General features: G+C 52.5%; 2 protein-coding genes and 1 long non-coding RNA gene across 6 annotated transcripts; 2 read left to right on the top strand and 1 right to left on the bottom strand.

The window, feature by feature from the left end:
* Nucleotides 1-516: 516 nt before the first annotated feature.
* LOC141580555 (uncharacterized) lies at nucleotides 517-5100 on the bottom strand. Its single transcript, XR_012512770.1, has 2 exons — nucleotides 4956-5100; nucleotides 517-2866 (listed from the first exon to the last, which is right to left on the bottom strand). It is a non-coding gene; the product is annotated as an uncharacterized LOC141580555 (long non-coding RNA).
* Nucleotides 3204-8540, top strand: ZNF764 (zinc finger protein 764). Of its 2 annotated transcripts, none has more exons than XM_010340679.3 (3): nucleotides 3204-3600; nucleotides 3741-3854; nucleotides 5268-8540. In XM_010340679.3, exons 1-3 carry the CDS (start codon nucleotides 3405-3407, stop codon nucleotides 6182-6184), a joined length of 1227 nt encoding a protein of 408 aa, XP_010338981.3. In that variant the 5' UTR covers nucleotides 3204-3404; the 3' UTR covers nucleotides 6185-8540. The 2 variants fall into 2 exon arrangements, with proteins under 2 accessions (XP_010338981.3, XP_039333706.2); XM_039477772.2 differs by having other exon boundaries at nucleotides 3205-3600; nucleotides 5271-8540.
* An 8686-nt stretch (nucleotides 8541-17226) lies between these two features.
* ZNF747 (zinc finger protein 747) lies at nucleotides 17227-22169 on the top strand. 3 transcript variants are annotated; one of them, XM_010340856.3, is made up of 3 exons: nucleotides 17227-17922; nucleotides 18063-18176; nucleotides 19221-22169. In XM_010340856.3, exons 1-3 carry the CDS (start codon nucleotides 17727-17729, stop codon nucleotides 19868-19870), a joined length of 960 nt encoding a protein of 319 aa, XP_010339158.3. In that variant the 5' UTR covers nucleotides 17227-17726; the 3' UTR covers nucleotides 19871-22169. The 3 variants fall into 3 exon arrangements, with proteins under 3 accessions (XP_010339158.3, XP_039333707.2, XP_074238126.1); XM_039477773.2 differs by having other exon boundaries at nucleotides 19218-22169; XM_074382025.1 differs by lacking the exon at nucleotides 18063-18176 and having other exon boundaries at nucleotides 19218-22169.
* The last annotated feature ends 307 nt before the right edge of the window (nucleotides 22170-22476 follow it).

Below are 22476 nucleotides of genomic sequence, written 5' to 3'. Positions count from 1 at the left end.
AATTAGCTGGGCATGGTGGCGTGTGCCTGTAATCCCAGCTACTCAGGAGGCTGAGGCAGGAGAATTGCCTGAACCCAGGAGGCGGAGGTTGCGGTGAGCCGAGATCGCGCCATTGCACTCCAGCCTGGGCAACAAGAGCGAAACTCCGTCTCAGAAAAAAAAAAAAAAAAGAGGGGACGGTGGTGACAGTTGCTACAGGGGACCCTTTGTGAAGCATCTGTCACCCATCCTGGGCAATTTTACATACTTCCTAGATACCTGAACGATCCCTCATTACATGGCCTCTAAACAATGGTCTTACTTTAGTACTTATCATAGTTTGTCATTTATATTTTTCCTCTTTAAATTTATTTATTAATATTATTATTTGAGATGGAGTCTCACTCTGTCACCCAGGCTGGAGTGCAGTGGCGCGATCTCAGCTCGCCACAACCTCCACCTCCCTAGTTCAAGAGATTCTCCTGCCTTTAGCCTCCTGAGTATTTGGGACTACACACGCACACCACCATGCCCAGCTAATTTTTGTATTTTTATTTTGTAATTTCATTTATTTATTTATTTATTTTTGAGACAGAGTGCAATGGCATGATCTCAGCTCACCACGACTTCCGCATCCCGGATTCAAGCGATTCTCCTGCCTCTCAGCCTCTGGAGCAGCTTGGGACTACAGGCAAGCACCACTATGCCAGCTTTTATATTTTTAGTAGAGATGGGGTTTCGCCATGTTGGTCAGGCTGGTCTCAAACTCCCGACCTCAGGTAATCCGCCCTCCTTGGCCTCCCAAATTGCTGGGCTTACAGGCATGACTCACCTGACGCGGCTCATTTTTGTATTTTTAGTAGAAACAGGGTTTTACCATGTTGGCCAGGCAGGTCTCAAACTCCTGACCTCAAGTGATCTGCCTTTGTCGGCCTCCCAAACTGTATATTTTTCCTCTTTACATTTATATGGCAGTGTGGTAACCTAGCCTAAATCCCATCTCTCTTTGGTTGCTGAAGTTTTGCCTTCAATAATTTGAGGGATTCCAGTCTGGGTTCTGTAGTCAATGAGCCGAGATCGCGCCATTGCACTCCAGACTGGGGGACAAGAGCGAAAGTCCCTCTCAAGAGTAGAGAGTAGAGGCCGGGCGCGGTGGCTCACGCCTGTTATCCTCTCACTTTGGGAGGCTGGGGCGGGCAGATCACCTGAGGTCAGAAGTTGGAGACCAGCCTGGCTAACATGGTGAAACCCCCATCTCTACTAAAGATACAAAAAATTAGCCGCGTGGAGGCAGGCGCCTGTAATCTCAGCTACTAGGGAGGCTGAGGCAGGATTATCGCTTGAACCCGGGAAGCGGAGGTTGCAGTGAGACAAGATCTCGCCATTGTACTCCGAGTGAAACTGTCTCAAAAAAAAAAAAAAAAAAAAAGCCTTGGTCACTAAGTGGTCCTCCTCGAAGGGTCTGGGAAGGGGACGTCAGGCCCTCGGTCGAGAATCCTGGACCGGTTTCCCATCCCCTGCGGCCCTTGCTTCCACCTGCTGGAGCCCAGGTCCAAGCGGCCGCAGCCATCTTAACTACGGGAAAGAAACGCTGCCGAGGCTGCCTGGGAGGAACAGCAAGAGAAGACGTTTCCAGGAGGAACAAACCAGGTCACCAACATCGATCGATATTCAAGCTGTTCAGTGCCTTTCTCTAAAATGAAGAGAAGCTGGACTGTCGCCATCTTTTCTGAGGGCGCCTCCATTTTTCTGGACTCCGGCACCACAGAGTTGCTCGCCGCCCTAGAGCGGCCCCACCCAAAGCTACTTCCGGTCGCAGAGGCGTCGGTGGAAACCCCTGTACTCCACTCCAGGGCGAAGCCTCAGCGCCCCTCCAGAAGCCGCGGAGCCAGTTCCAGTCCAATAAACTCGGGAAGGCGAGAGGGACTGAGGCCGGTAAAGAGCCCGAGGGCCGAGAGCTCCGCGGACGTGGCCGACTGCCGTTTCCTGGCGCAGAGAGGGTGTCTGCGGTATACGGATGTTCACGTCCTGATCCGGGCGCGATGCCGGACCTGCGGCCACCTGGACGCGCTCAGCTGCGCGCCACCGGGATCCCTGAAAAGGGAAAGAAGTGGTTCTCTTCACTTATGCGGCAGGTTGACCCGCTTTCTGAGAACCCCGCCAGATCAGCCTCCCTGAAGTTCCCAACAGGATCCTCCAAAGACCTCCCAGGACCTCCTGCAAAACGTTCACAGTCTGGTATACTGATTATTCCGAGTTTAAAGAAATGAGAGAAATTGTAGTTTCAGAAGGAGCAGGCCGACCTGTTTCTTCTGCATGCAGTATGCCAGAAACATTACTCTGGGGAAGTATCCTTCCGTACCAGGGCGAGAAAATAGCTCAGAGAGGCCACAAGGGACCAGAATAAACAAACGTAACAAAGTAATGCCTATCTACCAGCTGTTTGACCTCCCCCATATGTAGCCTAGTGACTTCCCTCGAAAATTTTACTGCCTTAGCCAGATTTTCTTTGTCCTGTCATTTCTTTTTTTTTTTTTTTTTTCCGAGACGGAGTTTCGCTCTGTCACCCAGGCTGGAGTGCGGTGGCACAATCTCGGTTCACTGCAACCTCTGCCTTCTGCGTTCAAGCGATTCTCTTGCCTTAGTCTCCTCAGTAGCTGGGATACATGCGCGCGCCACGACACCTGGCTAATTTTTTGTACTTTAAGTGGAGACGGGGGTTTCACCATGTTGGTGAGGCTGGTCTCGAACTCCTGACTTCAGGTGATCCGCCGGCCTCAGCCTCAGCCTCCCAAACTGCTGGGATTAGAGGCGTGAGCCACCGCGCCTGGTCCACTTCATTGGTTTTTGCACTCAACATTGGGAAGAGACTGCTGTCGCCCTGTTTCTGAAATAACAAGTACAAAACGAGAAGGTGACGGGCTGGAGCCCGATATAAAACAGTGCAAAGACGAAAACTAATGCGAGTTCACTAAGGCCAAGAGGCCAGCTGCCTCCTGCGGGGCGCTAGTGCAAACCGGGCCGGAGCTCTCAGGTGCACCGCCTAGCTGGCCGGGGCCGAAGCATGCGCGGCTGGTTTTCAAGGCCGGCGCCTGTAGCCACCGCGGCCATTTTGGATGAGGGTACGGGGAGAACGCGGCCGGGAGATACTGAGGGCGTTGTCCTGGGCACGATTGCGTAGGGGCAAAGGTCGAGTGGCTGCACTGCGGCCATTTTTAATAAGGGTATCTTCCATTTCTGATTGTGCACCAGCTGCCATCGCGACCACTAGTTTCCATCCCCTCTAGTGCGCCCTCGGGGGCTCTAGTGACCTACCTCCTTCCCTTGGGCCCAGGCCGGGGAGGCGTTCTCGGGCGCGGGAGGTTCCACAGGCCCAGCCGGGGCCAGGGGAGGCAGCCGACTTGTCGTCGGGTCTGACAGTCCCCATGGCGCCGCCTCTGGCCACGCTCTACTCCCAGGACCCAAACGGGGCCGGGCCCGAGTGGAGGGAGCCCGGGGCCGTGACCTTCGGGGACGTGGCCGTGTACTTCTCCCGGGAGGAGTGGAGCTGTCTGCGGCCCGCGCAGAGGGCCCTGTACCGGGATGTGATGCGGGAGACCTACAGCCACCTGGGCGCGCTCGGTGAGAGTCCCACCTGCTCGCCTGGGCCCTGCGCCCCCACAGGCCCTGCCGCACCTCAGGGAGCTGCGCGTGGAGTTGGGGGCCCCGCGGCCGGGCAGGCGGCCTCCCCGCAGCGTGGGATTTGCGTTCTTCTCCCCCAGGAGTCGGAGGCAGCAAGCCGGCGCTCATCTCCTGGATGGAGGAGGAGGCTGAATTGTGGGGTCCGGCTGCCCAGGATCCGGAGCTGGCGGAGTGTCCGACAGAAGCGGACCCAGGTGCAGTATCGGGTGCTCAGTCCCATGGGGACTTCTCTGTTCCTGTCCCATCCCGTTACCCTCTGCCACCTCCAGCTACCTGCTTAGCAGTTTCATCTCTGAACTTTCTCCTTTTTTTTTTTTTTTTTTTTTTTTCTCATACTTTGGAAGCAGGAATGAACTGCTTTCCCAACTGCGACCACGAAGTTGAGCCCTGCTTGGCTCCCGGATGCAAACTAGAAAGGGGCCGTGATGGGGGCTTGGCCCTGCCTCACTCGCCTCTGAGTCCTCACCTCTGCGTGGTCACTACACTCTGGGGGCTTTGTTTTGGTGTTTTTGTTTTAGAGATGGTCTCGCTTTTGCCCAGGCTGAGTGCAATGGCACCATCATAGCTCACTGCAGCCTCGAACTCCGGGGCTCAAGCAGTCCTCCTGCGTGGGCCTCCAGAGTAGCTAAGACTGTACAGGCGCTCGCCACAAAGCCTGGGTAATTGACAGAGTTTTTCTCTGTTACTCATCCTGGAGTGAATGACGCGATCTCAGCCTACTACAACCTCCTCTTCCCAGGTTCAAGGAATTCTCCTACCTCAGCTTCCCGAATAGCGGGGATTACAGGTGCCCACTACTATGTCTGGCTAATTTTTTGTATTTTTAGTAGAGATGGGGTTTCACTATGTTGCTCAGGCTGGTCTTGAACTCCTGGGCTCAAGCTATCCAACCCCCTCGACCTCCCATAGTGATAGAATTACTGGCGTGACCCACCACACCCGGCCAATTTTTTTTTTTAATTCTTAAAATTGTTTTATATATATATATATATATATATATATATATATATATATATATATATATATATTTAGAGAGGGGGATCTTGGGTCCTGGTATGTTGCCCAGACTAGTCTCGAACTCCTAGGTTCAAGCAATCCACCTTCTCTGCCGCTGTGAGCCCCCACGCCCAGCCTCTAAGCTCTACCTCCACATCAGGACCCACCAGTCCCGTCCTCCTGCAAACTAGTTCCTCTCCTCCTCCACACCACCACCTGCCCGCCCCAACTTTTTTCCTTCATTTCTTGCCCTCAGCCTTTGCAGAGTGTCCAGCCCCACTAAACTTGGCCGTGCCCACCTGGTTCTGCCTTTCTTGGTGCTGTTCCTGTTGCCTGGAACATCCTCAAGTGTCTGCTTCTCCTTCGGGATCAGGCCCGGATGTTCATGTCCTCTCTGCCCTTCCCCCGCGGTGACATTTCCCCAGCCCCAAGGCGGAATGGACTGTTCCCTCCCTCCCAGCTCTGTCTGGTTCTGCAGCCGAGGAACACCTGTCACTCCTTCATCTCCCAGGGCAGCTGTGGGTCCAGCAGGCCTGTTCCCGCCCACTCAGAGTGTGGGTTTCAAGGATCAGGATGAGCCATGGCTGAACTCTCCCCTCTTTGTCTCCCAGCAGATTCCAGAAACAAGGAAGAGAAAAGACCAAGGGAAGGGATGGGAGCCCTGGAGAAGCCCCTCCGTGTGGCCACAGGGCCTCTTGGGCTGAAGGCTCCTCAAGCCCCCTCGGCCAGGCCCCCTTATGGTTGGGAGCTGAGGTCCAATGCACCGTGCCGGGGACGCCCCTCGCTCTGTGCCCACCCCCCTGTTCCCCGAGCGGACCAGCGTCATGGCTGCTACGTGTGCGGGAAGAGCTTCGCCTGGCGCTCCACGCTGTTGGAGCACGTCTACAGCCACACGGGCGAGAAGCCCTTCCACTGCGCGGACTGCGGCAAGGGCTTCGGCCACGCTTCCTCCCTGAGCAAACACCGGGCCATCCATCGCGGGGAGCGGCCCCACCGCTGTCCCGAGTGTGGCCGGGCCTTCACACAGCGCTCTGCGCTGACTTCGCATCTGCGTGTCCACACTGGCGAGAAGCCCTATGGCTGCACTGACTGCGGCCGCCGCTTCAGCCAGAGATCTGCCTTGTACCAGCACCGGCGCGTGCACAGCGGCGAGACCCCCTTCCCCTGCCTGGACTGCGGTCGTGCCTTTGCCTACCCCTCGGACCTGCGGCGCCACATGCGCACCCATACCGGTGAGAAGCCCTACCCATGCCCGGACTGCGGACGCTGCTTTCGCCAGAGCTCGGAGATGGCAGCCCACAGGCGCACCCACAGTGGCGAGAAGCCCTACCCCTGCCCGCAGTGCGGCCGCCGCTTTGGCCAGAAGTCAGCCGTGGCCAAACACCAGTGGGTCCATCGGCCTGGGGCGGGGGCTCACAGGGGCCGGGGCGCAGGGGGGCTGTCTCTGACCTTGACCCCTGGCCGCGGGGACTTGGACCCGCCGGTGGGCTTCCAGCTGTACCCAGAGATATTCCAGGAGTGTGGATGACGGCTTCAAAAGTGACTATCTAGCCGGGCGCGGTGGCTCACGCCTGTAATCCCAGCACTTTGGGAGGCCGAGGCTGGTGGATCACGAGGTCAAGAGATCGAGACCATCCTGGCCAACATGGTGAAACCCCGTCTCTACTAAAAATACAAAAAATTAGCTGGGCATGGTGGCACGTGCCTGTAATCCCAGCTACTCAGGAGGCTGAGGCAGGAGAATTGCCTGAACCCAGGAGGTGGAGGTTGCGGTGAGCCGAGATTGCGCCATTGCACTCCAGCCTGGGTAACAAGAACCAAACTCCGTCTCAAAAAAAAAAAAAAAAGTGACTATCTAGAGACTGCGGGAGGCCTGGGATGGGCTCAGGGGCCTGAACCTCTGCAGCAGCCCGCAGGGAAGTCCCAGAGTCCCCGGCAAGAGCTGGCTCTGGGGTGCGGACAGTCTCATCTTGGGCCCTCAGCAGCCTCCTCTGCTAGTGTCTTGCTCCCCGCTGACCCAGGCTCTAAAAGGCTCCCTTTACTGAGGCAGGGCTGAGGTGAGAACCCCCCAGACCTCCATAAGGGGAAGCAAAAGCTGTTTCTTAGCCCAGAGATGCTAACAGGATTGAGGTAGAGAACTTTGTTTTACCCATTTTTAAATTTCTTTTATTATTATTTTTTATTCTTTTGACCCTTCCAGAGCACAATACTGACTGTCTTTTTATATTTATTTATTTATTCATTTTTGAGACAGCTTCCTGCTCCGTTGCCCAGGCTGTAATGCAGTGGTGTGAATAGGACTCACTGCAGCCTCGACTTGCTGTGCTTAAGGAATCCTCTCCTGTCAGCCTTCCAAATATCTGAGACTACAGGTGGGCAACACCATACCCAGCTAATTTTTAAATTTTATGTAGAGATGAGGTTCTCACTGTTGCCTAGGATGGTCTCCTAGGCTGAAGCGATCCTGCTGCCTCAGCCTCCCAAAGTGCTGGGATTGCAGGCCTGAGCCACCATGCCTGGCTTCTGTTGTCCCTTTTTTTTTTTTTTTTTTTTTTTTTTTGAGACGGAGTTTCGCTCTTGTTACCCAGGCTGGAGTGCATGCAATGGCGCAATCTCGGCTCACCGCAACCTCCGCCTCCTGGGTTGAAGCAATTCTCCTGCCTCAGCCTCCTGAGTAGCTGGGATTACAGGCACGTGCCACCATGCCCAACTAATTTTTTGTATTTTTAGTAGAGACGGGGTTTCACCATGTTGACCAGGATGGTCTCGATCTCTCGACCTTGTGATCCACCCGCCTCGGCCTCCCAAAGTGCTGGGATTACAGGCTTGAGCCACCGCGCCCGGCTGTCCTTTTTTTTTTTTTTTTGAGATGGGGATTTTTCTCTTGTTGCCCAGGGTGTGCAATGGCCTGATTGCAGCTCACTGCAACCACCGTCTCCTCAGTTCAAGCGATTTTCCTGCCTCAGCCTTCTAAGTACTGGGATTACAGGTGCCTGCCACCTCCATTATCTTTTTACTGCACAAATTAAAATCCCCTTGCCCTGTACTGGATCTGGCCGGCAATTGCCATGTTTACTGATTTGAGCCCAGGTAGTGTGTGTTTTTTTTTCTTTGAGATGAAGTTTCGCTCTTGTTACCCAGGCTGGAGTGCAATGGCGCGATCTCGGCTCACCGCAACCTCCACCTCCTGGGTTCAGGCAATTCTCCTGCCTCAGCCTTCTGAGTAGCTGGGATTACAGGCACGTGCCACCATGCCCAGCTATTTTTTTTGTATTTTTAGTAGAGACGGGGTTTCACCATGTTGACCAGGATGGTCTTGATCTCTTGACCTCGTGATCCACCCGCCTCGGCCTCCCAAAGTGCTGGGATTACAGGCTTGAGCCACCGCGCCCGGCCCAGGTAGTGTTTTTAAGTGATATGAATTAGTGGTGAAGATTGAAAATAATATGTCACACCCACATACCGATTTTCTGGCATCTTTTGAAAAATCTAAAGATTTGGCAATTCCACCTAGGCTCCCACAAAACCACAGCTGTTGGGAGCTGAGCTGGAGCCAGAACTCACAATTCGCCGTGGCCTGGCCACTCATCCCCGCCACTCCCATGGGCTCTTGACCCAGCATCCCTTGCTATTCAACATGGCTTGGTTTTAGTGTTTTTGATGTTTATCTTAAAGTACAAAGCAAAGAAGAAAGGGAAGTATTTTTTGAACCCATGTCTCTTTAAAAACAGACCTTTCCATCTGTCATTTCCCACTCATTTATATGACTTGCTGAGCTCCTTCGGTCATTTGACTTTGAAAACAGTGGTCTGTAGCATTCAGGTTTTCCGGAGTTGGAGAGAAAGGATGATTGGAAGGAGGGAAGTAAAAGTGGCTTTATTTTAGATTTTTGCTTCTATTGCATTTTATGGTTTACAAAGTACTGTCTCCTCCATTGACTCATTTCACCTTCATAAGTGCTGGGAGAAGCCCCTTGCTTGAAGAGGACAGTCTGGTCAGGAAAAGGTGGTCAGGACTGCCTTTCATTCCAAACCAAGGGGTGTGTCCACCATCAGCCAACAGGCAGTTCCTGAATTTTGAATAGGAAGATTCTGAGAGCTCCCTCCAGTCTTCCTTGGACCCCCTGAGACAGCCCCATGGCTCAGGCCTTTTTAGCCCCCCTAGACCCTGCCAGGAGGGCCGCATCACAGTTTTGAACTGGAAGAAGAATTTTTTTTTTTTTTTTTTTTTGAGACAGTGTTGCTTTATCACCCAGGCTGGAGTGCAATGGTGCAATCTGGGCTCAATGCAACCCCTACCTCCTGGATTCAAGCAGTTCTTCTGCCTCAGCCACCTGAGTAACTTGAACTACAGGTCTACACCACTATGCCTGGCTAATTTTTGTATTTTTAGTAGAGACCGGTTTTCACCATATGGGCCAGGCTGGTCTCAACCTCCTGACCTTGTGATCCACCCGCCTCGGCCTCCCAAAGGGCTGGGGTTACAGGCATGAGCCACCACGCCCAGCTTTGAACTGGAAGAATTCTTTACTTTCCCAGGCTTTTGTAGTTGGGGACACTGAGGCCAGAGAAGTGCTAAGCAGCCTGTCCAGGGTCACACAGAGACCCCAGGGTTCAGCTGACTGCTGGCTTTCCCTGTCACTCCTGAGGCCTTTGCTGGTGTCTCAGCCAGGTTCTGCAGAAATCTGCCCCTTCCTCTGATAACACCCAGCCCTGACCTGGATGGGGTTAGACTAGCCCAGGATCAGCAAAACCCACATACCACATGAGTCTGACAAAGCAGCCACGTGACCAGGTCAGCTCAGAATCCAATGAGGAGAGTCCCAAGACATACAGACCTTGCATCTGCACCATCATGGGCAGAGGGGACTAGGCCAGGAACACCTGGTGTTAGATTTGTAGCCAGGGGTGACTGTACCCATCTGTATCCCCAAGCTCTGCACAGAATCCTGCCCCATTATCCATCTACCACTAATTCCTTTGTGGGCACAGTCCAGTCATGGGCAGCCCCTGCCAGAGGAGAGCAAGGCCCTCTGACCTCTGCTGGCCTGTGCGCCCTGGCCTGTCACCCAGCTCAGCCCTCTCTGGCCTACCCAGGGAGGAAGAAACCCGATTTACCACCTGAAAGGAGGTAGAAGTTTTGGAGAAAAGACACTGTTCAGGTGCCAAGTGAAGTAATGAACTGATTCATTCCAACCTCTTCTCTAATCCTACCGCACCAAGGTCTGCCCTCTCTGAGCTTTTCCTGGGCGGGTTGACTTGTGTGCCACCTTATCACAGGGGCACATGGGTTTGGAAGAGATACCTTGGCAGTAGGAGCTACGTTTGTACCAGGTTTTTTGTTTTTTGTTTTTTGTGTTTTTTTAAGATGGAGTCTCTCTTGCCCAGACTGGAGTGCAGTGGCACCATCTCAGCTCACTGCAAACTCTGCCTCCTGGGTTCAAGTGATTTTACTGTCTCAGCCTCCTGAGTAGCTAGGAGTACAGGTGTGCACTACTATGCCTGGCTAATTTTTGTATTTTTAGTAGAGACCAGGTTTCACCAAGTTGGCCAGGATGGTCTTAAACTCCCGACCTCGTGATCCACCTGGCTCAGCCTTCCAAAATGCTGAAATTACAGGTGTGAACCACCGCGTCTGGCCAAAAACATTTTTAAAAAAATCATCCAGGTGTAGTAGTGCACACCTGTAGTCCCAACTATGCAGAACTGAGGTGGGAGGATGGCTTGAGCCCAGGAATTCAAGGCTGCAGTGAGCTAAGATCACACCATTGCATTGTAGCCTGGGTGACACAGGAAGACCCTGTCTCAAAATAAAATAGTAATAATAAAAGATAACCTAGTGATTCTGCATCAGGGAGGCCTTTTTTGAAAATACTAGCCTAGTATTAGCTTCTTTGGGTCATAACTATCTTTGTGTGTCCTATTTCTAGAAAGACAAACACACACAAACATTCCAAGGAATTTTAGGGGTCTTGGAGCTGAGATCATAACCTACCCTTATTATTATTATTTATTATTATTTTTTGAGACAGTTTCACTCTTGTCACCCAGGCTGGAGTGCAATGGCACAATCTTGGCTCACTGCAACATCCACATCCCTGGTTTAAGCGATTCTCAGGCCTCAGCCTCCCAAATAGCTGGGATTACAGGTGCCTGCCACTACATCTGGCTAACTTTTGTATTTTTAGTAGAGACGGTTTCACCATGTTGGCCAGGCTGGTCTCGAACTCCTGGCCTCAAGCAATCTGCCTGCCTTGGCCGCCCAAAGTGCTGGAATTACAGGCATGAACCACCGTGCCTGGCCTCCTACCCTTAAACGATCTGGACAGATAAGGGATGGACATGTGGCCTTGGCCTTTACTTTTCACTCTGGCCACTCAGATGTGGCTTGTTCCGTCAATACAGACAAGCATTTCCCCGACACAATGAAACCTGGGAAAGCCCCTCCCTGTCTTCAGTTGCTTCTGGGGCTGACCCTCAAAAACCTGTGGTAGCAGAGAGAAAAGGAGGCCCTACCTCTGGTGGAAATATCTGTGCCACGAAAAGAGCAGCTAAGAATGGGGTGGGGCTGAGGCTGAAGGGTTTCATGACACTAAAAAAACTGATGAAATGGGCCAGGCGCGGTGGCTGACGCCTGTAATCCCAGCACTTTGGGAGGCTGAGGCAGGTGGATTATGAGGTCAAGAGATCGAGACCATCCTGGCCAACATGGTAAAACCCTGTCTCTACTAAAAAATACAAAAATTAGCTGGGTGTGGTTGTCGGCGACCGTCGGGACGGGTAGGCACGTCTGCTGGGGGGCTCTCGACCTGCAAGAGGGTCCCAATACCTGGAAGAGAGAGTGCGCAGAAGAAAGGGAGACAGAAAAAGCGAGGCGTCTGGAGGGCTGGATAGGTCGTGCCTAAACAGCAAATTTTATTTTTCAAAGGCCAGGAATAAATACACTTTCTTCGCTCTGGTTTACGTCATTGCAAGAGGAAACGCAAATCTATACCTTACATGGCCTATACAAGAGAGAAGTCAGATACACAGTCAGTGGTTGTAAAAAGTAACAGAATTTCCTGTGATCACAAAGCTTGTTTACATCGAGACATTATTCCTCATGGCTGTAGGTATTTCTGGTTTGATCTTGTTTTAGAACTGAGATGTGAAAAGGTTGTCTGGTTTTGCTCATCAGAATATCTTTTAACCAGATTCTCCTTTGTCTGCTCCTGACTCAACTTATCTCAACTCCCCCATTCAGGAGTCTCTGAGTCAGGGATCAAAGCCATCCCTATAGTGGCATTTGCTTTGCAAATATCCCCACAGTTAAACCATTATCTAGGGTACAAGGCAGTCAGGCAAGTAAAGAAAAAGGTTTAAAGCTATACTTAAAGAGTCATAAAGATTAAAAGCAGAAACTGGTTGCTGGTAGGGAGTCACTCGGTCTAGCAGCAGTGCATAGTTTTAGGCCCAAATGATATCGTGGTTGATATTAGAAACTGATCATCCATCTTTCAGTTCCTTTTTCTGATAGCTCGACTGCCTCCAACAGGAAACTGTGTTTGGGATCAAACTCACCGTACAGTGAGACCCACGCCTTTTGGGGGTCTCACATGGGAATGTTCCCCACATGTGGTACGCGCCTGTAGACCCAGCTACTTGGGAGGCTGAGGGAGGAGCATTGCTTTAACCTGGGAGGCGGAGGTTGCAGTGAGCCGAGCTCATGCCACTGCACCCCAGTCTGGCGTCTGGCAGCAGAGAGAGACTCTCCTCTATTAAAAAAAAAATTTTTTTTTTTATGAAATGCTGGAAAGTTGGGTCATGAGGGCAGGAAGCAGAGGAGTCAGGTCTGGTTTCTAGGCCCTAAATAAGCTTTACAAACTTCCAAGCACTCAGAGACCTCTAGGTAACAATCTTGGCACCTTTAATTGGCAAACTCAGGGCCAAGATCTGGCTGTAGGTCTGGGCTGAGAACTGGTGTTGCAAACAGGGCCTCCCCCGGGCTGTGCTGAGGGTTAGGGGAGGGGACTGGGATGTACACTGGGAATTTAAACCTGGTGCAAAAGCTGGATGAGATTTTGTACCACGTTTTAATTAACCAATTTTTTTTTAGCGAGAAAGGGTCTCAGTAAGTCACCCAGCGTGGTCTTTCTTTTGTTGTTGTGGATTTTTATTTTTTATTTTTTGAAACTGTCTCAGGATCCCAGGCTGGTCTAAAACTCCTGGCCTTGAGTGATCCTCCCATCTCAGCCTCCCAAAGTGCTGAGACTGTAGGTGTGAACCACTGTACCTGGCTCAGTATCTTTTTAAAATGTAGGCTGCTGGGCTTGGTGGCTCATGCCTGTAATCCCAGCACTTTGGGAACCCAACGGGGACAGATCGCTTGAGCCCCAGAAGTTTGAGAGCAGTCTGGGCAAAATGGCGAAACCCCATCTCTGTAACAATTAGCTGAGCATGGTGGCAAGTGCCTGTGGTCCCAGCTACTTGGGAGGTTGAGGTGGGAGAATCGCTTGAGTCCAGGAGGTTGAGGCTGCAGTGAGCCCAGATCACACCACTACACTCCAGCCTGGGCTACAGAGTAAGACCCTGTCTCAAAAAAGTATTCATAGCCTGTCCCCTTATGGTCTTTCAGGCTCATGGCACACCAACCTTCTCAAAGTCAAACTCCATCTTTCCCTACAGGCAAGTGATCACACTTAGCTCCAGCTAAACAGATGGAATCTTTGTTCTCTGGACATGCCTGTTTCTTTCTGGAAGCAGTTTTGGTCTTCCTCTGACACTAAGCAAAGTGCTGAGATTACAGGCATGAGCCACTGCCTGGCCTGACATGCCTCTATTGTTCTGTTTTGTTTTGTTTTTGAGACGGAGTCTCACTCTGTCGCCAGGCTGGAGTACAGTGGCACAATCTTGGGTCACTGCAACCTTTGCCTCCTGGGTTCAAACTATTCTCCCACTTCAGCCTCCCGAGTAGCTGGGACTACAGACGTGCACCACCACACGCAGATAATTTCTGTATTTTTAGTAGAGATGGGGTTTCACCATGTTGGCCAGGATGGTTTTGTTCTCTTGACCTCGTGATCCGCCTGCCTTGGCCTCCCAAAGTGCTGGGATTACAGGTGTGAACCACCGTACCCAGCCCATGCCTCTATCTTAATGAGCCTTTGCTCTAGCGATTCTGTCCTAGGTAGTCTTGCACATTTAATTCATCTGTCAATGCCCTTCAATACTATCTCCACAAAATTCCTCCAGGAGCCCCTCTATCCCATGCTGGAAGCCTCAGAACTGAGCCTCTATGTTTTTGTCCTGGAGACAATCTGCCCAGAAGGTCTTCCCCAGACTTTTGTCAGCCGAATTCATACCTGGTATCTTTCTCCCCTAGCTTATGTAAACTTACTGCAAGGACTTTATCTTGGCTCACCAATGTCTTCACCACCCAGAACGTTTAGAATAGTGCTTGGCACACAAGAGGGAGCCAATACATTTTCACGAAAGGAATGTAGTCTTCGGATATGTATCTGTCTTTTAATATGTTTCCTGAGTCATCAGTGTTCTTCCCCAGGGTTCCATGACTCCAAACCAGCCCTCATCTCCTGGGAGTAGGAGGAGGCCCAGCTGTGAAGTCCAAACTGCTCAGAATCCCCAGGAAGGAGGAGCCTGAGAGAAAAGCAGAAAGGGAAAAAGAGGAGATGACTCCTGAGTCCCAGGTGGAAGACGAATGTTTTGTTGAGGAAGAAACGCTCTTTATATGTTCCTTGATCCTAGTGTGACTTATTTTTGCTGACCTGAATTTATGACACCCCCTGGAGCCTTGGATCTTGACCTTCTCTTTCTCACTTAATTCAATTTTGGTTTTTTTTGAGACGGAGTCTCGCTCTGTTGTCCAGGCTGGAGCGCACTGGCATGATCTTGGCTCACTGCAGCCTCCACCTCCCAGGTTCAAGTGATTCTCCTACCTCAGCCTCCTGCATAGCTGGGATTACAGGCACCCACCACCTAATTTTTTGTATTTTTTTTTTTTAGTAGAGACGAGGTTTCACTATGTTGGCCAGGCTGGACACAAACTCCTGACTTCAAGTGACCCAGCTGCCTCAACCTCACAAGTGCTAGGATTACAGGTGTGAGTCTCCACACCTGGCCAAGACAGGGTTTCTTTGCTTTTTTTAAAAAAAGATAGAGTCTCATTCTGTCACCCAGGTTGGGGTGCAGTAGTGCAATCTCGGCTCAGGTGCAATCTTGCCTCCCAAATTCAAGTGATTCTCCTGCCTCAGCCTCCTGAGTAGCTAGGATTACAGGCGTGCACCACCACACCTGGCTAGTTTTTGTATTTTTAGTAGGGACGGGGTTTCACCATGTAGGTGAGGCTAGTCTTGAACTCCTGATCTCAAGTGATCCACCCTCCTTTGCCTCCCAAAGTGCTAGGATTACAGGGGTAAGCCATTGTGCTCGGCACTTAATTTGATTGGAGACATCCGGTGGGACAATCAGGCCATACTATGAATCGTCTGGTTTAGTGGCAGGGTGTGAATTCAAGTTTAGGATGAAGAAAGTTCACCTTTCTGTCTCCAGGCCCCTAGGCCCTGGAACAGCTGCCTCTGTGGTTGATGGTGGCTCCTCTGGTTGGCCTTGACATGTGTGGGAATGTCACTGCCTGGTAACCCCCTCAGTTGGCTAGCATGGTCTGGGGGTGGGGGGTGGGGGTGGCTCCCAGGGGTACCCATCTGAATGCTGCTGTTGTGAAGGTTGATTCTGTCCCCTGAATATGAGCAGGCCTTGGGGAGTTGACAGGGCCAGAGGTAAGTTTTGAATCAGCAGTTTCCCAGTGGCCACTCAGAAACATGACACATTTGGAAGGGACCAGCAGGAGTCTGTTTGGGAGTTGTCATAAGCCCTTGGCATCAGAAACACTACCCTGGTCTCTGAGCTTCCGACCAAGGCTCCCTGTAGCCAGGCCTTCCCCAAACCTGCAGTCTCTGCCTGGCCTCAACATCTGGCACTCACCCAGCACCTCACTCCTGTCCCCAGTGCAGCCATACTTTGCCAGTACCTTTAGCCAGGCCCTAGGGAGTGACCCTTTGCCCACAGCTGGTACAGCACCCACTTCTCCCACAGCAAGGCCCGCCCCTGCTTCCTGCTGCCCAGCCAGCCTGTGCTCCTCCGCCTGGACCCACTGTGGACAATGCTTGACCTAGAGGCCCATCAGTGGATCCACTGGCCTGGTGACATGGGCCTCAGAGGCTGACCTCCAAGAGTGAAAACTCTGCCCCTGGTTCCTTCCTAGGAGGGTCCAGATCCCTAAGGGAGCTTCCAGCATCTCCCAGAGCTCTTCTAGCCTGTGGTGACAGGTACCATGCCAAGGGGTGGGCACTGCAAGAGACAAAATGTCATTGCTTTTAAGGGAGATTTTCAGTTTTCTCTTGTGTCCCTCAGAGGCCTGGGAGACCTAGGGCTGAGACCACACTCACTGGGCAACACCGAATCCTTGTATCTCTCCCAGACTTGTTGCTTCCTCTCCCCAGCGTGAGAAAATAGCCCTTAGAGGCCACAAGGGACCAGAATAGACATACTTAACAAAGTAATCCATATCTTCCACATGTCTGATGCCCCCTCCCGTATATCCCCTAGTGACTCTCCTTGAAAATTTACCACCCTAGCCAGGTTTTCTTCGTCCTGTCATTTCCTTTAAAATTGATCGTTCTTGGCCAGGCGCGGTGGCTCAAGCTTGTAATCCCAGCACTTTGGGAGGCCGAGGCGGGTGGATGACGAGGTCAAGAGATCGAGACCATCCTGGTCAACATGGTGAAACCCAGTCTCTACTAAAAATACAAAACATTAGCTGGGCATGGTGGTGCGTGCCTGTAATCCCAGCTACTCAGGAGGCTGAGGCAGGAGAATTGCTTGAACCCAGGAGGCGGAGGTTGCGGTGAGCCGAGATCATGCCATTGCACTCCAACCTGGGTAACAAGAGCAAAAACGCCGTCTCAAAAAAAAAAAAAAAAAAAAAAAAAAAAATTGATCGTTCTTGGCCAAGTGCAGTGACACAAGCCTATAATCCCAGCACTCTGGGAGGCCGAGGTGGGTGGATCACCTGATTTCAGGAGTTCGAGACCAGCCTGACCAACATAGTGAAACCCCATCTCTACTAAAAATACAAAATTAGCCGGGTGCATTATGGTGCACGCCTGTAGTCACAGCTACTCAGGAGGCTGAGGCAGAAGAATCGCTTGAACCTGGAAGGTGGATGTTGCAGTGAGCTGAGATCATGCCATTGCACTATAGCCTGGGCAACAAGAGCATAATCCTGTCTCAAAAGGCCCGGCCTTTCCAGACAGAACCAATGTACTTCTTACATACACAGATGTCTCATGACTCCCTAAAATGTATAAAACTGAGCTTTGCCCGACCATCTTGGGCACATGTCGTGAGGACTTTCTGAGGCTGTCACTGACGCGTCCTCAACCTTGGCGAAATAAACTTTCTAAATTAACTGAGATAAGTCTCGGAATTTCTGGGTTCACACTTTTTACTCTCAACATTGGGAAGAGACTGCTGTTGCCGTGTTTCTGAGATAACGAGGACAAAACGAGAGAATGATGGGCTGGAGCCCGATTATAAAAATGTCCAGAGACAAAAACTAACGTGAGTTCACGAGGACACCCCTTCCGTGGGGCGCTCCTTTGTTCCTGCAAACCCGGGCGGAGCTCTGGGCTGTACCGCCTCAACGGGCGGGGCCGGAGCATGCGCAGCTGGTTTTTAAGGCCGGTGCTTGTAGCCGCCGCGGCCATTTTGGATTAGGGCAAGGAGAGAACACGGCCCAGAAATAGGGGGCGGAGGGCGTCGTCGTGAGCAGAATTGCGCAGGGGCAAAGGTCGAGCGGTCCTGCTGCCGCCGTTTTTTGAAGACATCATCCAATTCTGATTATGGACTCGCAGCCATCGAACCTTAGTTTCCATCCCCTCTAGCGGGGACTGTAGTGACTTCTCTCCTTCCCTTGAGCCCGGGCCGAGGAGGCGTTCTCGGACGCGGGAGGTTACGCAGGCCTAGGCGCGGCCAGGGAAGGCGACCGATCCGTTGCCGGCGCTGACAGTCCCCATGGCGCCGCCTCTGGCCACGCTCCCTTCCTGGGACCCAAACAGGGCCGGGCCCGAGTGCAGGAAGTCTGGGGCCGTGAGCTTCGGGGACGTGGCCGTGTACTTCTCCCGGGAGGAGTGGGGCTGTCTGCGCCCCGTGCAGAGGGCCCTGTACCGAGACGTGATGCGGGAAACCTACAGCCACCTGGGCGTGCTCGGTGAGAGTCCCACCTGCTCGCCTTGGCCTTGCGCCCCCACAAGCCCTGCCGCGCCTCAGGGAGCTGCGCGGGGAGTGGGGGGCACCGCGGCCGGGCATGCGGCTTCCCCGCAGCGTGGGATATGCGTTCTTCTCCCCCAGGAGTCGGAGGCAGCAAGCCGGCCTTCATCTCTTGGGTGGAGGAGGAGGCCGAACTGTGGGGTCCTGCTGCCCAGGATCCGGAGGTGGCTAAGCATCCGACAGAAGCGGACCCAGGTGGAGTATGGGTGCTCAGTCCCGTGGGGACTTCTCTGTTCCTGACCTATCCTGGTGTCCTCTGCCAACTCCAGCTACCTGTTTAGCAGTTTGGTCTCTGAACTGCCTTCTCAACTGCAGCCAGGAGGCTTTGCCCCTGCCTGGCTCCTGGCTGCCCCCTAGAAAAGGGCTGCGATGGGGGCTCTGGCCCTGCCATACCTGCTTCTGCGTCCTCACCTCTGGGTGGTCACTAGTCACTACACTCTGGGGGCTTTTTTTTTTTTTTTTCTTTTTTGGTGTTTTTGTTTCAGAGACAGGGTCTCTGTTGCCGAGGCTGAGTGCAGTGGCGCCATCATAGCTCACTGCAGCCTCGAACTCCTGGGCTCAAGCAATCCTGCTGCGTGGGCCTCCAGAGTAGCTAAGACTGTAAAGGCAGCCACCACCACGCCTGTCTGTTTTTTTTTCTCCTTTTAATAAAAAAAAATTTTTTTTTAAGGGGCAGAGGTTTTGCTGTGTTGCCCAGGCTGGTCTTGAACTCTAGCAATCCTCCATCTCGGCCTCCCAAAGCCTTGGGATTCCAGGCTTGAGCCACTGCGCCCAGCATCTAAGCTCTGTTGACTCTGCCTCCACATCACGACCCATCCCCACCGTCTTCCAGCACGCAGGTGCATCCAGCCCCCTCATTTCCTTCCTTCAGTTCTTGCCTCAGCCTTTGCAGATTGTCCAGCCCCACTGAACTTGGCCATGCCTGCCTGATTCTGCCTTTTTTGGTACTGTTCCTGTTGCCTGGAATATCCCCAGGTGTCTGCTCCTCCTTCCGGATCAGGCCCAGATGTTCCCCACAGTGATATTTCCCCAGGCCCGAGGCGGAATGGACTGTTTCCTCCCTTCCGCCTCTGTCTGGCTCTGTAGCTGAGGAACAAGTGTCACTCCTTGCTCTCCTGCCTGTACTGGGTCCCAGGGGCAGCCGGGGATCCAGTAGGCCTGTCCCTGTCCACACGGGGTGTGGGATTCAAGGACCAGGATGAGCCGAGGCTGAACTCTCCTCTCCTTATCTCCCAGCAGATTCCAGAAACAAGGAAGAGGAAAGACAAAGGGAAGGGACGGGAGCTCTGGAGAAACCCCTCCCTGTGGCCACAAGGCCTCCTGGGCTGAAGGCTCCCCAAGGCCCCTTTGGCGGGTTGGAGCAGCCATCCAAGGCGCGGCGCCGGAGTCACCCCCGTTTCTTTGCCCACCCCCCTGTCCCACGAGCGGACCAGCGTCATGGCTGCTACGTGTGCGGGAAGAGCTTCGCCTGGCGCTCCACGCTGCTGGAGCACGTCTACAGCCACAGGGGCGAGAAGCCCTTCTACTGCGCGGACTGCGGCAAGGGCTTCAGCCACGCTTCCTCCCTGAGCAAACACCGGGCCATCCATCGTGGGGAGCGGCCCCACCGCTGTCCCGAGTGTGGCCGGGCCTTCCTGCGCCGCACAGCGCTGATTTCGCACCTGCGCATCCACACAGGGGAGAAACCCTGCAGCTGCCCGCAGTGTGGCCGTTGCTTCAGCCTGAAGACAGGCATGGCCAAGCACCAGCGGGTCCATCGGCCTGGGGGCGGTGGGCGCAGGGGCCGGCGCCCTGAGGGGCTGTCTGTGACCCTGACCCCTGGCCATGGGGATCTGGACCTGCCTGTGGGCTTCCAGTTATACCCAGAGATATTCCAGGAGTGTGGGTGACCAGGTGTGATCTAGACATTGAGGGAGGCCTGAGATGGGCTCAGGGGCCTGAATCTCTGCAGCAGCCTGCAGGGAGGTCCTAGAATCCCCGGCAAGAGCTGGCTCTGGGGTGAAACAGCAAAAGCTGTTTCTCAGCCCAGAGATGCTAACAGGATTGAGATAGAGAAGAACCTTGTTTTACCTATTGTCTTTTTTTTTTCTTTTTTAATTTTTTGAGATGAAGTTTCACTCTTGTTGCCCAGGCTGAAGTGCAATGGTGCGATCTCACTGAAACCTCCTCCTCCTGGGTTCAAGTGATTCTCCCTGCCTCAGCCTCCCGAGTAGCTAGGATTACAGGTGCCTGCCACTATGCCCAGGTAATTTTTTTGTATTTTTAGTAGAGACGGGGTTTTACCATGTTGGTCAGGCTGGTCTCAAACTCCTGACCTCAGGTGATCCACCGGCCTCAGCCTCCCAAAGTGTTGTGAATACAGGAGTGAGCCAACTCGCCTGGGCTTTTCTTACTCTTTGACCCTCCTAGAACACAATACCCATTGTTTGTTTATTTTATTTATTTATTTATTTATTTAAAGACAGAGTCTTGCTCTGTCACCAGGTGCCAGGCTGCAGTGGCTTGAGCTTGGCTCACTACAACCTCCACCTCCCGGGTTCAAGCAATGCTCCTGCCTCAGCCTCCCAAGTAGCTGGGACTACAGGCAGGCACCACCACACCCAGCTGTTTTTTTTTTTTTGTTTTTTTTTTTTTTTTTTTTTTTAGTAGAGATGGGGTTTCACCATGTTGGCCAGGATGGTCTCGATCTATTGACCTTGTGATCCACCTGCCTCGGCCTCCCAAAGTGCTGGGATTACAGGCGTGAGCCACTGTGCCTGGCTGTTTATTTATTTTTAAGACAGCGTCTTGCTCCATCACCCAGGCTGGAATGCAGTGGCATGAACTGGGCTCACTGTAGCCTAGACCTGCTGGGCTCAAGGAATCCTCCTGCCCTGGTGTCCCAGATGGCTGGTACTACAGGTGAGCAACACTATGCCCAGCTAATTTTTAAATGTTTTTGCAGAGATGGGGTTCCCACTGTGTTGCTCAGGCTGGTCTCAAACCCCTGGGTTCAAGCAATTTGCCCACTTTGGCCTCCCAAAGTGCTGGGATCACAGGCGTGAGCTATCGCACTGGCCTCCATTGTCTTTTTACTGCACAAGCTAAAAACCAGTGGCCCCATACTGGATCTGGCCTGCAGTTGCTGTATTGATTTGGGCCCAGGCAGTGTTTTTAAGTGATATAAATTAATGGTGAAGATTTAAAAGATTATTTTGCACCAAAATCCAGGTTTCTGGCATCTCATGAAAATCCAAAGACTTGGCAAGTCCACCGAGGCTCCCATAAAATCGCAGTTGTTGGGAGTTGGGCTGGAGCCAGAACTCCCAACTTCCTGTGGCCCGGCCACTCATCTCATCAGCTCCTGTCCAAGCAACACTTGCCATTCAGCATGGCTTGCTTTTAGTGTTTCTGACGTTTACCTTAAAGTACAGCAAAGAAGAAAGGGAGGTATTTCTTGAACCCATGTCTCTGTCAAAACAGGCCTTGCATCTTTCCTGTCTTTAGGTATGAGCCATCTTTACTGTCTTTTAAGTATGTACCATCATGGGTAGAAGGGGCTAGGCCAGGAACACCTGGTGTTAGATTTGTAGCCAGCAGCAACCATTCCCATCTGTATTCCCAAGCTCTGCATGGAATCCCATCACCTCACTACTCCATTATCCATCTACCACTAATTCCTCTGTGGGCAGAGTCCAGCCATGGGCAGCTCCTGCCCTGTTTCTGGTCAGGACAACACCTGCCCGAGGGGAGCAAGGGCCTGTGACCTCTTTGGCCTGTGCACTCTGGCCTGTCACCCAGCTCAGCCTTCTCTGGCCTACCCAGGGAGGAAGAAACCCGATTTACCACCTGAAAGGAGGTAGAAGTTTTGGAGAAAAGACATTGTTCAGGTGCCAAGTAAAGTAATGAACTGATTCATTCCAACCTCTTCTCTAATCCGACCCCACCAAGGTCTGCCCTCTCTGAGCTTTTCTGGGGCAGGTTGACTTGTGTGCCACCTTATCACAGGGGCACACGGGTTTGGAAGAGACACCTTGGTAGTAGGAGCTACCTTTGTACCAGGTTTTAATTCCCAGTGTACATCCCAGTCCCCTTCCCTAACCCTCAGCACAGCCCGGGGAAAGCCCAGCTTGCAACACCAGTTCTCAGCCCAGACGGACAGCCAGATCTTGGCCCCGAGTTTGCCAATTAAAGGTGCCATGATTACTACCTTGAGGTCTCCCAGTGCTTTGAAGGTTGCAAAGCTTTTTTAGAGCCCAGAAGCCAGATCTGACCCTTCTGTTTCCTGCTCTCATGACCCAACTTTCCACCATTTCATCAATTTTTTTAGTGTTGTGAAAGCTTCAAGCCTCAGCCCACCCCATTCTCAGCTTCTCAGTTCCTAGCATAGATATTTCCACCTAGAGGTAGGGCCTGGCTGAGTATCTTTTAAAAACGTAGCTACTCCCACCGGGCATGGTGGCTCACGCCTGCAGTCCCAGCACTTCAGGAGGCCAAGGCAAGTCAATCACCTGAG

This window comes from Saimiri boliviensis, chromosome 12 (assembly GCF_048565385.1).
Source record: "Saimiri boliviensis isolate mSaiBol1 chromosome 12, mSaiBol1.pri, whole genome shotgun sequence".
Classification (NCBI taxonomy): Eukaryota; Metazoa; Chordata; class Mammalia; order Primates; family Cebidae; genus Saimiri; species Saimiri boliviensis.
The sequence above is the reverse complement of the archived record's forward strand: the minus strand, read 5'-3'. Positions and strand labels throughout refer to the sequence as shown.